At 40.5% G+C, this 14,719-nt stretch overlaps 1 protein-coding gene across 1 annotated transcript; it reads right to left on the bottom strand.

The window, feature by feature from the left end:
* Nucleotides 1–728: 728 nt before the first annotated feature.
* Nucleotides 729–13,316, bottom strand: LOC145394713 (uncharacterized). The gene is made up of 6 exons (XM_080268493.1): nt 13,295–13,316; nt 8,037–8,180; nt 7,567–7,678; nt 6,152–6,323; nt 3,024–3,102; nt 729–2,614 (listed from the first exon to the last, which is right to left on the bottom strand). The coding sequence occupies exons 1-6, from the start codon at nt 13,314–13,316 to the stop codon at nt 729–731; spliced, it is 2,415 nt and encodes an 804-aa protein (XP_080124619.1).
* Between the last annotated feature and the right edge of the window lie 1,403 nt (nt 13,317–14,719).

Below are 14,719 nucleotides of genomic sequence, written 5' to 3'. Positions count from 1 at the left end.
TAACATCACTCTTAACCCTAACAGAGGTAGAAGAGGACTTTAGCCTTCAAAGAATAATAATCATCTTTTTAAAAAGTTCAAAAAAATCCAGGGAAAAAAAAAATAAATAAAAACTATGACAGGATTTTTCTCAAGAAACTATATCTACAGGAACTACAAGACAAATATGACTACTGCAATACAACACTACTGTGGGGGATTTTTTTTAGCCAATCAGGTACTTGGTTCCAGATGTGACTGATGAGACATGCTGGGTGCCAACAACATTTCTCCTTCACAAGAGCTGCACTCGCTCTCACTATCATCGTCTTCGTCCTACTTGATATGTCCTGTGTACTTTTAGAAATTTGTCGTAATTTCCTGAACTGAATAAGCATAGTTGTAATAGTTGTAGAATACTCAGTGTCTGGAGTTGAATATTCTAATGACTTAATATTGCAGCAGACACTTAAAATTAATCTGGCACTACTTAAAAATGCATGAATATAAGCAACTGTTCATAACTACAATAAATGACAAATGTCTGTCTTTACATTTCTTCACCAGTTCACTAAACAACTTCAGTTCAATGTGCACCCTTTACCACCAGCTCACTGGTGAAGTGTAGTCAACTTCTTCCCATAATTAAAAACAACTGGTTAAAGTTACTATTTAAAAAATGTTGTGGCTTTCAATGCTCAAAGTGAGTCCTGTACTTCTCTAGGTGTATCACAGACTCCTGGTGGCAACTAAGGAAATGCCTGGTCAAAGCCAGGCAGTGAGGGCAGAATGGCAGCAGCTGTGGTGGTTGTGGGGTCACTGCTGGTGGTGGTGGGAGTGGTGGAGGTGGTGGTGGTGGGAGTGGTGGTGGTGGGAGCCCCACTACCAGACAGCTGGGGTACTGGGGCCTGGGGATGCAAAGGCTGGCCAGCCATGCCTGTTGCACCACCCTCCAGTACTGGTATTCCCACTGATATCATACCCTCCTGCCCAAACTCTTGTGTAGGAGGCTCTGACAACAAAGACCTGGCCTCCATGGCCTCCTGTTGAAAGCTGCCCTCCTGTCCCAAAAGTACAGGGTCCTTGTGCTCCTCCTGGGGTAGACGTAGCAAGGCAGTTTCCAGCAGACTACGCTGAGCCTCTCCCTCCACTCCCTGGGCACCTCCTGTCTCCATGATGGAAGGCCCAGGCAGATTGATGGAACCAGAAGGCAGGTACATTCCTAGAATCTTACTGAGGTCATCCCCTCCAGGACCAATCTCCTCCATACTGGGCTGTAGCTCTGGTTCTTCCTTGATGGTCTCCTCAAACAGCCTGAACTCTGGCTGGAACCCTTGTGTCATGAAGTGGCTCTCTCCAGACGGCTGTTCCATGAGACCTGAGGAAGCACCCAGCCCCGACGAACCCGACAGTCCAGATGGCCCGGCAACTGCTATGGGCTCTGGCAGGATGACCATGGGAAGGGGCGGGTTAGAGGAGGTAGATGGTGGCGGGGAGGAGGTAACACTCATGCTGCTGGGAGAAAGAGCCTGAGGGGCAGATGACGGTCCTGCAATGGCCTCCAAGCCCTCCACCCGGCTCAGGTCGGCACCATGGCTTTTCTTGATGTGCCGCACCAGGTGGTCTTTACGGCCAAACTTCTGGGGACAGATGGTGCAGCTGAAGTCCCTCTTACCTGTGTGCACCACAAGGTGGCGCTTCACATCCTTCCGAGTGAAAAAGCGACGTTCGCAATGATCACATTGGAATTTCTTTTCACTGGGACTTTTAACTGATCTGGATCCCACATGGACCTTGAGGTGATATATAAGATCTGGCTTTGTTTCAAACATTTTTTGACAAATTTTACACTGTAAGTCACCTTCTTCTGCAGCATGCACCGCACAATGTTTTCTATATGACATATACGAATTGTATTCTTTCCCACAATTAGGTCTCTCACACTTGAACTGCTTATTAGGATCATGTATCTGAATGTGGTTCTTCAAGTGGTCTTTTCTGTGAAAGCTGCGGTCACAGAGTGGACACTGGTGTTGACGCTCTGTGGTGTGGATGAGCTGATGCCGCACCAACTTGAAACGAGAAGAGAATGCTTTGTGGCACAGATTGCAAGAGAAGGGGCGCTCTCCGGTGTGGGAGTAGGAGTGCTGTTTTAACTTGCCAGGACTGTGAAAGACTTTCTGGCACTGACTGCAAGTGTACACAGAACCTCGACCACGTGGACTGGCTCGAGGACTGCGTCTCTGGGGTGGGGAAACTTCAACTTCACCTTCACCTTCGCTCTCATCAGAATCACTTGAGTCAGCAGGTGAAGAAACTTCTACTTTCAGTTCTGGCTTGGGTTCCTCACTGGTTGGGTCCTGTTGTTGTTGTTGTTGAAACTCCTGCAGCACCTGACTCACAGCAACTCTCTTACCTGAGGTGGAGGGGATGGGGGCCGCCTGGGATGCCCCTCGTCTTACAAGCTTTTTGCCGGGGCGGCCACGGGGGCTAGGTGCATGAGCCTTGGTGGTGGGGGTCTGGGCACTCCGAATGCAGCGGTGGTTGGCAAGGCTGGCACCGCTGCTGAACACAACCTCACAACCTCGACATTTGAATCTTTGACGAGTGCGAAACTGCCATGAAACACCCTCTTCTGTAAGAACAATATTAATATCTTAGCTAAGCTTTTCCACTTGCTCAGAATCTACATACTAAAATACATTTTTTTTTTTTTTTTTTAATGGAAATAAGGGACACTGAGCTGTAACAATAAATCAATACTAGAATATGATGCTCATTGTGAGGAAGCAGTATGAGAGGGATGTAGAGCTGTAGTGTGTCTTTTTTCTGCCACTGGGCTACATGAAATGACCTGCAAATGGATGAGTATCTAGGCCAAGTTAAGGTGAGAGTACAGACATGAGATTGTGTTATGGGAAGGATGTAAAGCCGCAGTGTTGTCTTTTCCTGCCACTGAGGTACATGAAATAGGTCATAAATGAATGAACATCTGGGCCAACTAAAAATGAAAAGATCAGAGCATCCAATGCATCCAGCCTTACCAGCGAGTATCCTTGTTCCCATCCTCTCAGCATAGTCCTTGGAATACCACACTTTGAGTTCACATTGTGCTGGGATATCCTGAAAATAACACAGTGAAATCAGAAGCCTGTATTGTATATATACCATAATTTCTAGACATGAAAATATATTGAGTACCAATAGTCAATTCAACTGTTCAAGTCATTGCTGAAGTTGATTCATTTATAGGCTACATGGCTACATCATTATCATCATCATCTTCATCCAGACCTCCTTTCCCATCCCAAGATGGGGTGAGGTGGGGCCCAGAGCCAGAAAACATTTGATAGAATGACAGCCTAACCAAAGTCTGCCTAATTCAATGAGCCACACTCCCATTCACTCACCACACAAGCCCTCAGAATCCTATCTCCACCTGACAGATTAAAAAACAATCCTGAATGCATAATTACAACACAATGAAAATTACACCTCAATATGCACAGACACTGGCAATGTAAATAATACAAATGGAGAAGGCAGTTTTGTCACACCTGTAAAAAAAATAGCAGTGGACACTGCAGAAAAATTATGGCATCAAAAATCTACCATCTATCTATCTATCTAAAACCAAATGCCTTTTTCCTTGATATAGCAGTCACACAGAACTTGCATCCATGCCTCAACGACAGGATAAAATGAGTAAAGGAATGGTTGGGTTAATTTTACACTCTTCACATATGGTTGGGCCATTTTTCCAAACTCTTCACATAATTTTTCCACAGTAGGTGAAACTCAACCATCGAGTCACATGCTGCTGTAAATAAATGGAGACTGAGGCATATCATACAGTCACTGGAAGAGTTTAGTACTGAGACACATAAAAGATGGGAGACTAATTCTAACATACAGTACTGTATATTACACTGAACATGCAGGGGTTATGGGTGACTAAGTTAATAAACTGGGAGGACATCAAAAACTCATGTGTAGCAAGGATTAGGGTGGGGTGAGGATAAGTCACTGCATTATGATATAAATGTAAGGGTATTTTGTTGCTATCATCCCATAATCAGGAATGCAGAATAAGGAAGTGTACAGGAAAATAGTAACAATATTCTGAAACAATGGATGCTTATGCAATACCTTTCTTTTAAACACCATTGTCTTCATCATCCTATTCCAATGCCCATCCTGATATGGAGAGGGAAGATCCAGAGTACAACTCAATAAGGACAAAAATACAAGGAGAAAAGAAACCATGGGTAAATCCTCCCTTCACTCTTATGCCATAGGAATTACTTTAAAAAGCTGCCTAGATATCTTAAACCACTGATTTCTGTTTATGGTCAACACTCCTGAGTCAAAACAGCTGACATTCAAAAGGATACAATAGGTGGAAATTAAGGCAATTTGACTTGGGGGGGCTTGTTGTTAGGAAATTTATAACATCAGAACCTAAATTACAATGAATGTAAAATCAAGTTTTGCTGGCTTGGAATCTATGTACACACAAGCAGAGTGTATGTGAAGAATTCCGAAGGCATCCAAGATGAGTGATGGGTTGTAGTTTGGGCTTTATTCCCTAGGCAGTCTCTTAAAAGTTTCTCCTGGTCTTGTGTTTACATTTTTTCTCTGGATCCTACCCATCTGTTGGTGCCACCGGGAACCAAAGTTAGGACAATGGTGATGACTAAACATCACAAAACATCTGCATGCATTCTAGAGGTAAGGTAAATTACCTTGGAAAACTAGTGATATTCTTTGAAGATATTAACCATTATTATCATGCACTATGGATAAGGGGGAAATTTTGATTTCAATGGTTTCTTTTCTCTAAGAAATGTGGTAAAAAAAAAAAAAAAAAAAAAAAAAAAAAGGGCATTGGGAGATCAGACTTCAGTATATTATCATCACGACTTGTACTTTTCCTGTTCTCTATGCTTTCTTTGCTATCCTTATGGTGAGTCAATGTACGTCCTCTTCTTCATACATCCAGCTACATCTGACCCATACCTTAACTTTCTACACACCCATTCTTTAACACAACCTCAACTTACCATACTGCAGCATATCTTACACTAAGGAAAAATTCACAAACACTATCATAATAGCACCCTCTCCTTTGTATTTTGCCATAAAAGTTTCTTATAAATATTTCCAATGACAACAGTACAGAGTGAAGAAAAATTATGAAAGGCCAACTTGGCTTCACACCACTCAAACAGACTTCTGTACCATTCTTGGTAATCACTTTTAAAATTATGAAGTAATATCCACCAGCTCTTCTTTTATAAATACTGTACTCAATGAATGAAGTTTTACTTAATGAATCAGTAATAAACACAAATACCCTACTTTTCAACTATCTCAGTGAAAACCCATCAACAGAAAAATGCTGCATAAACATTCGGCTATGTGTACAGATGTTTTCCTTTTACAACTCCATAACTAATGGGTTTACTTCATTCCTGTTTGTTGAACTGTCTTCCTCATAACTTCTTTTTTCTACCAGTACCACACTGATGTTCGTAACCATCTATGAGCAGTTAGCGACACAAGGAGGAATATATACATCTGTATATATTTTTTTTTTACAATTTTAACTTTCATCTACATGCTTTTATCCCCCAGTTTAGAATTATGTGAAAATTCAATTTCTTTTCTTTTTTCTTTTTCTTTTTGTTTTTTGTCTGATGACACCTGTTTCATAATAGTATGAATACATCTACATGCTTAAAAATGCAGAAGAAAAATCTTAGTGTGCATTTCTGGCCTGGCAAAGGCTTTTACCCCCATCCGCTACAGGGAATAGAAATTTGATTTCTCAAAAACCACCCACCCTTAAGCATATTAACATTTTCCCAATTACTCAACTTCTTAGCATATGAATCCTAAATTCCTGAAACTTATTTTTCTCAGCAATTTAATCAAAGGAAAAAGAAAAAAGACTTCTTATGGAAAGAAGCTGTGTCACTTGATCACATACGAGAAAAACTTTCCTGCAATAAATGTTGGCCTGTTCACAACCCACAACCATATTAAACCATAGCCATTACCATGACAAACTAGATCTAAAGAAGTACCAGTATACTGTATATCATGCTCTACTTGTAATTATACGCGAGTGTGCCTGTCTCTACCTTGCTGACAGTACGCCACGCTCTACCTTGATGGTGGCAAAGTAAATCTCGCCCCGGTACTGGTATGCCACCAGGTTCTGCTCAGCCTTCTTGTGTGCAGGTCTGACGAAGATCATCCAGTTACTGTGCTCCTCCTGCAGAGTGTCCAGCAGCAGGTAGTCACCCTCAGGTTGCACTATTTTGTACACCACCCCAAACCTGCAACCACAAACATTTTAATCTCTACATTTCATCCCGGATCCCCTGATGTGATTAAAAACTCTTTACTTCATCCTGGATCCCCTAATTTGATTAAATACTCTTTACTTCATCCTGGATCCCTTAAGCTGATCAGAAACAATTGGATACTGGTTTCATCTTGTCCACCATCCCAAACCTGTACCGAAAGCTCTAACCTCTTTATTTCAAGCCAGTTACCCACAGCTACTTAAAAACCTCAGATAGTGGCTTCAATGCATATATCACTGAGCTAAAGATTATTTAAATTATATTTACTTTATGAAATAACAGTATTCAATTAATATAATCTTTAAACAAAGTCATTTGTTTTCATTTTTGAAGGCTCCAACATGCTTGCATGCATCAGCATCAGCCTTGGTCACCTAAAGGCAGTTCTCCATGCTGCCTGTTCTCTAGCAGCCTCCCAATTCAGTCCCTCATCCCTGAGGTCACACTCAATGATCTCATCCCAGGTCTTTTTAGGTCCACCTCTCGCAACCCTACCTCTAACGTTAACACTTCTCACTTTCTTCACCCAACTGTCATCCTCTATCCTCTCCACATGCCCAAACCACCTCAATCTACCTTTCCTCATCACAACATCAGTACGCTCCAGTCCCATCCTACCTCTTAACTCTTCCATCATAAACCTAGCCCCCCAGGCCTCGAATGCAAGGACGCACTTCACATCCACCTAATTATTGTAATTTCTGTATGCTTGAGCCTGCAAATATCCTCTTCCCTTACTGCCCAGGTCCCACTATTATACAGCATTACACTCCTAACACATGCCACACACAAAGATCCTGTAGCACAGAGGGAGAGCCCTCTCAGTGTCAGGCGAGGCAACAGCTCCCTGAATCTTTTCCAAAAATATACTCTGGGACCAAATCACTGACAATTCTGCATTCTAATATAATGGAAAGTACTTGATATCACAATTAGTTCCATGCTATAATCAAGTAGTAGTACGGTACCATAGTTATATCCCCAGGTTCTTGTGAATTGTGAACTTGTTTGACTGCAGGCTGAAGTTTCTTTTCTCTCATAGTTCACTACCCCTCATTTGCGATATAGAGAAGGAGATGGGGGACAACTGTATAAAACTGACGCCACCTAACGAAAGCTTCCTTCATCAGCACTAGTACATGCAATATTTGTGGCTTTTGAGTCAGGTTGAGCAGTCAGAGCCAAGAAAAACTGCCAAGTTATTAATAATTACTTCTCCTTGATCTCCTCTTCAGTTGCCTCTTGTTGACTCCCAGCCAAAACCCTCTCAGCCTGTAGTGGACCAAACTGCAGCCGCTTGCTTAACTCCTCCCTGGCATACACTCCTGTCAACCACATGATAACAACAGGATTAATTGGAGCATAACTGCTAAGAAGTCAGTGAAATCAATAAAAATTAGCAAAAGATACTGACACCCCAACTTCCAGCAGAAATACTGGATCATCATCATCAACATCCTGACCCCACCCCCTTTTCTTTTTTCACCAAACGATCGAGTCAGAAATACTGTAACAATTTTCTTTTGACTAACTACGAGGTTGAAAAAAAAAATAAAAAAGCGCCCTAAAGCAATAACCCTCAAAGTCTCCTGCTACAAATGGTTAGGTAAAATATCTACAGTATTCTGTCTCGCCCTCTTTAATGCCCCTATGTTCAAATACAAACCCTAGTTGAGATAGTACCTGTTTCATCCTGGTGTTCTCTGAGCTGCAGTACATGCGGTAATGAACGTCGTGCACGGGTAGAAACCTCTGTATCAGCTACACTCTGTAGTGGACCATGCTCCTCACAGTCTCCCTCTTGGCTCTTCTGACAATCCTCACACCCTGTCACCAATTGCTCTGCATTAGGCTTGAGAAATTGTTTCCTACTTAATAACTGCTGTCAAACTGCACGGCCTGACCTACTAGCAGCTAAATTCTACGTAATACATGTTCCACCTTGTACAGTAAAATTTCCTAAGATCTCATTCTCATTTCAGTTGCTAGTACTGTTATATTAAATACATGTTCACATGAGAGTCCCACAAACCTGACATTCTCTTTCCCAACCAATGCCAGAACTGTGTGGAGGGAGGACTTGCATGAGCAATGGTACAGTATGTGTGTGTGTCAGTGTGTGATGGTGGTAGCAAGGGACATGGTGGTGGGAAATCCTCTGGTATGCTCATCTTATCTGACTGTTGTGATTCTTCAATTCTTGCCATGCCTAAAGGTTACACGTTACTCCTTAGAGGAACTTGAGACGTGGAATATGTGATGCTGTGACACCCCATGTCAAAACCAGTAAGCCATCCTCAACAATCAGCAAAATATACTGATGTTAAAATAGACTACTTGATCCCATCATTCCATTATTATTGAGGTATGCCTTGTCACTTCAGATCAAGGCATTTTAAATATAGTACAACAGGTTAATACCAGCAACCATATTCCCAACACAGCATAACTTTAAGGCATTATGCTTCATAAAAATGGACTAATGGAGTGCTCCACTTATCTAGAGACAGTAAGTATTGATAATACTTATAAATACAGGTAAGAAAACCTAGACAAAATCACATTAAAATCCTTATTGTACTACATCATGCCGTAACTTAATATGCTGCTCAGCAAACTTAAAACAAAATCTCCATCTGGGTTGTTATTTCCTTGGCTGCACAGTAGCCTGATCCAATGCAGTGTCGGTGGAGACACACTTGCAGCATGTCTATCTGACATTCATGCTCCCACTTCTCTAATGATACTGCAACATAAATTGCAAATGTCCATCTTTCAAGCCAGGATACTGAATCTAGCGAGCCATTGTCCATGTTCCCACGTTGCTCCATTCTTCACATAACTGTAAATATACTTCTAAATTAACTAAATCTACATAAATTTAAAATTTCCTTTGGGCTGTGGATGGTGAGTTGTGGGTGAGTACAATGAGGTGGTACTCACAGGCCGGCCGTAGGAGCCCCGCCGGGAAGCCTTGTCATGCAGTGCCTAAGGTGCCTCCACGCGCTCACCTGCCCACCAGAGGGAGAACCACCGCTTTGAAACTAGTCAGGTCAGGGGAGAGCACAGCCACGCACCACAACTTAACTACACCAAGGAGCTACACGCAGGAGCTCATACCTGCTTCTAATAATATGCAAATAGGCAATCTTAGTCTAGTGTTTTAAAGGTATGGTACTTCCACTCCATGTCCCTTAGCCTTCCGATTCCCTACAAAGCATTGTACTTTCATTATTTGGGCCTGCAGGGAACACATCGGCTTCCCTCCTTCAGTGTTACCCTTGTTGCCTAAACCTCTAATGCACACATCAGTTGTTTCTGTGTACTGATGGCAGAATCAGTGTTAATGGAAGCATACTGCTCACTTTATTCAAGATATGAGTAACAATAGAAAAAATAAAATATACACCAATGCCAACATCCTGCAATAAAGTAAACTAATGTATTAGGATGTCTATCTACATTTACTGGCAACTGTCTTCTTAACAGCCTTGCTCCCTCCAAGGAACTAACCCACAGTGGATGGTCATGACCAAGGTTTCCATATTGCTCTACCCTAATACACCTTTCTTGCTCTCTAAATCAATCTTTTCATGCCATTTCTCTTACTTATTATTTGTTCAACTCCATTTTCCAATGTAATTATGAGTCTTCCCTAAAAGCACCACCTACTCTCATCTGGAAAATATAAAAAAAGAGAGGAAACAAAAGGAAAAGTTTTCACCAGGCCCAGTGAGAAACACCTTAGGGCTTTGGTGCTAAGGAACATTATGGGCCTAGCTGTACTGGCACAATACCATCTCCATCGCCATCAGCATCTTCTTCATCATCCAGGCCTCTTTTCCCACCTAGGGATGGGGTGAGGTAGTCATAAGAGCAATAAATAAAATATAAAAAAATGAGAACTAGCACAAGTCTGCCCACTGATATGAGCTATATTATCATTTACTCACCAATCAGCCTGAACCTCACAGGCATAAACCCCCAATTTACATGCTACCTCCTCAGTACAAAAGTCTTCCAACCAGTTCATTCCACTGTCAGTTTCCTAGCCTCATCAACATCCATACTTTTCTTTCTCAAACATTCATTTATTACATCTAACCACATTCCTCTTAGTCTACCACTCCTCCTCCCAGCCTCACTCACTCAGATACTGTACACCTTTTTCACAATCCTTTACACACCCAGTCTCTCCACACAACCATATCATCTAAACACAATTTCTTCAACTCTGGCAGTCCACGAACTTAAAGTCACATTATTCCTCATCCTATCCGTCCTCCACATTCCAAACACATTCCTCAATAATCCCATTTCCACTGCTCTTAAACTTGATTTTTCACTGTCATGCCACAAAAAAATCTCCCATCCTTATGTTACACAGGTACTAAAACTCCTTTCTACAAGTACCATCCCCATCCCCAATGAAATCATCTCTTGTTAATCCTCCCTTGATATATCTATTGTGTGAAAAAACATGATTACTGATCATTATTTACTAATTATTAGTATGCTTCTGGCTGATTTTCTGGGTCTCAATTGAGCCTGAGCTCTCTTTTGGTACCAAGAACACATTCCTCCTCTCTCCTGGGCCATGGGTTTCAAACAGGGTCAATATTCCATCCAATTCCAATGCCAAAATCAGTGGCAGCCTATGTTCAAACAAGCTTCTAGAATTCTAGGTGACCCTAATCATCCTTTCTACAAGAGTGAAAACATATGATGACCTCCATATCTACTGAGCCATATAACTCACTTTTACTTATCTGGCAAATGAGGAACAGTTCAGGCAATTCATGAGCAACTCAGTATAGTACTGTGGCTATACTAATTGAAAAAATATTAAAGCAAGTTCAGTGAGGGGAAAAAAATGTGAAAACCTCAAGTCTTCATCAAAACAGATAAAAAAATACTTGCAACGTGCCAGCATATGTTTCCTTGTCTTTCAAGTCTTCAACTAGATACCATCCAGCTAGGGTTTATGATTTGAATATAATGGGGAAACACAATAATGCTTGAATTCATTCTGATTATTATCCATGACTGAATGTTTACTCATGGCACCAAAAAAATTAGTGAAAATTCAGTCAGGTTTCTAAGCCCTCCATACTGATATTTAAAATCATCTTTCCAAAGGTTACAGTACTGGAAGTACTGTATCTGTAATGGTATGAATCAATTCTAATCATCATATTTATACCTGAATGTTTACACAGCCAAATGAATGGCCCCTGGCAACAAAGAAGAGGCAAAACTTCCTAATCCATTTAAGTGTTTGTTCCTAAGCCTTTAAAGCATTATGTCTATTGCTATTTGCCACTAATGTACTGTATTTGTTTATATACTCTATAAAAACCACAGTGGAAGGGTACATAAAATTAGTATTGGAGATGGAAGAGTGTCAAGGGGGACCTGTGGATGCATACTAGTTCCCTCCATGACCAGGATGTCTCCTAAGCCAAATATAATCAAATGAGGTGGCAAAAACAAAACAAAATGGATATCATACTTAAGGAGTTACTGAAGACTGTTTATGGGGGATCTTAAGCTAGACTTTTATATCAGGGAGAAATAGTGGAAGTTTCAAATACTAATATATAAAACCCCAAAATATTACCAATATTCTAGTTTACATTATATCTAGGTGCAAAGGTGAGTCTCATTTACTGGCATAAAAAAAAAAGAAAGAAAAAAAAAACTAATACTTGCCTAAATTACAATAACATCTGGGTCCTGAATTTTATCAGTTTAAAAAAATATATCACAATATATTTTTTATAATTTTCTTCAGATAAGGATATACTGCTACTGTGAAATGGTTAGTGACACCATCCACATTCAAACAAACTGAAGCTTAACTCTGACCAACGAGCCATCTTCTGGACCTGTACAATTTGTGTGAATGTGGAAAGTAAGGTGAAAGCACTTATAATGCCTAGAAAAAAATAAAATCTAAACAAAACTAGCAAATGATTTGGCCAATCATAGTTACCCTGGCATCAGCACTGTTAATGGTAAGTTCATTTTCCTTATGGTTATTATCTAATATCTCCTCTATATGGCAAACAGAAAGTCTTTTACGATCATGTAAAGAAAGGACAGCTGTATGTCTTCACTAACTACATCTTGCTGCAAGCACCAAAGAGAGGTACTTTCTCCAGATGACAACACCTACCCTGGTTCCTCTGTATTACCGAATACAGAGTGTTTTTTGGCTATACAGTAAGTACTGTGCACAGAAAATGTGATCACAGTAATATAGCAATTACAGCTTATAATGCATCAGCCACAGTTTCTGCTCACATTCTACCTCTACCACTGGCTGAAGGCAAGTCATAATCTGGGGTTCATGCTGAGAGAAGACATATTGTTGTTCAGTGTTAAAGTGGTACAATAGTTCAAAGCATTCTTAAACCAAACAAAGACCAGTTCACAATGACAGCATTATTCGTGAAGTTAAGAAAAGGTTTGACCTATGGTACCAACAAAAAGCTTGGGCTGTTTTAAGCTCTGGCTATGATTTCCCTCCAGCCAAGGGTATGACTAGAGCACAGAAACTATGGCTTGCAAGCATATGAAACTATTTCTTATTTAAAAAAAAAAAAAAAAAAAAAAAAAAAACACACACACACACACACACACACACACACACCAAACTGACTGCCCTGTTATTGTCATCTGCTGAGTGTCTATTATATAAAATAGCACAGTAACTTAAATGGCCATGCAGCCTAATGCTGGTTATTGCAACAATCATAAAAAAAAAAAATCTGAGCTTATCTCAGATTTTCACTATCAATTACCAGAAGACATCACAAAGATATCTTGGTTGATACTGTACAATCCTTACTACTCTCTCTCTCTCTCTCACACTCACACACACACACCTTAACCCCAACCAACTTTTGCTGAAGGTATTGAAAGGAATTGCAACTTACATAACCGTAAATCATGGGTCATCCTAGGCTAAGGCCACCTGGTTAGTGTTGTAGCCCACATGGTGCCACTTCTGTCTGGGCTTCCTCATGCTGAAATACATAAAGGCATAAGAATCTCAAAGCAGAATACGTATTACACAACACAGCATCTTCCTTATTTTATTTCACTGATACAACTTGGACACTGCCTAGCCAAAATATTAATATACAGGATCAAAAAACTCCCATTCCCACTGAAGTACAGGAGAACAAGCCTGGCCTGCTGGAGTCTAGTATATTAAACACTTAGTGGATAAAAGGGAATACAATGATATGGTATGAACATAAACGAAGGCTGTACATACATATGGTTCTGAGGAAAGTTTGTGACAAGCAAGTTTGTGACAAGTGGGATTGAGGGTAATGTTGGTAGAATGAGATTCTACAGTATGTGGAATGAGAAATGAGTGGAGCAGTATACTGATGAGAGAAGGAAGAGGGAAAGGAGTGTTTGACAATGTGTACAACATGTGTGCGGATAAGGTAGCAAGGAGGCATCTCTGTCATGGCCATCCCTTGTTTGGGGGTTCCCCAGAAGCAGCAAGGCATCAGAGATGATAATGATGAACTCCTGCAATCTGATTACTTTTTTTTTATACAAGGTGTATATATATATACTGTATATATATATATACTTTATATATATATATATATATATATATATATATATATATATATATATATATATAAATATATATATATATATATACTGTACTGTACTTTATATTGTTGGAGCTCAACATTCACATTACGTGCAGTTAGTGTTCATATGGTCATTAGCATCCCCAAATCTCTCCATCTGCATCAATCATGGCCTTAAGTAAAATTACTTGTGGTTAACTAACAGAAGAGAGTGACTGAAACTGCCATAACTATACTGATAACCAAACATCAGCACTGAAGGCTCAGTGAATCACACACAAAAAAGTGAACATTCACTCCTTCACGTGCTATTGTGGAGCAGTGTGTGTATCACTGAAGGCTGCTCAGTTGACCAAAGATACCAAACCAGTTACCTAACTGACAGTATTGATGGTGACTGACATGTGCCAGCGACTGATGGTTTCTGAGGCTACTGTTGCTAACTACAAGCTGCTGTGGCTCAGGTGTGGCATACCGTACTTCACTTATTTTGTGATGTGTACATTTATCTGTGGAGGAGCAACCTGACAAAAACTTAGTAACTCTGTCCCAACTCGCTCTGTAAAAATGTACTATTACTGCACAAAGAAGTGTGCAAAGTGCTGTGATCAAATCTGCATTCCTCAGCTATACTTCTGCAGATGAAGCCTACAATGCAAATGAATACTGTAATGTCAAAGTTCATGTAACGCACTGTAACTGTAAAGGTGCAAACTTATTTCAAAGACTGGTGAATTCCTTTGG

Source organism: Coenobita brevimanus, chromosome 28 (assembly GCF_032717465.1).
Source record: "Coenobita brevimanus isolate Jiangsu-jjx chromosome 28, ASM3271746v2, whole genome shotgun sequence".
NCBI lineage: Eukaryota > Metazoa > Arthropoda > Malacostraca > Decapoda > Coenobitidae > Coenobita > Coenobita brevimanus.
Note: the sequence above shows the minus strand (reverse complement) of the source record. Positions and strands in the feature narration are given on the sequence as shown.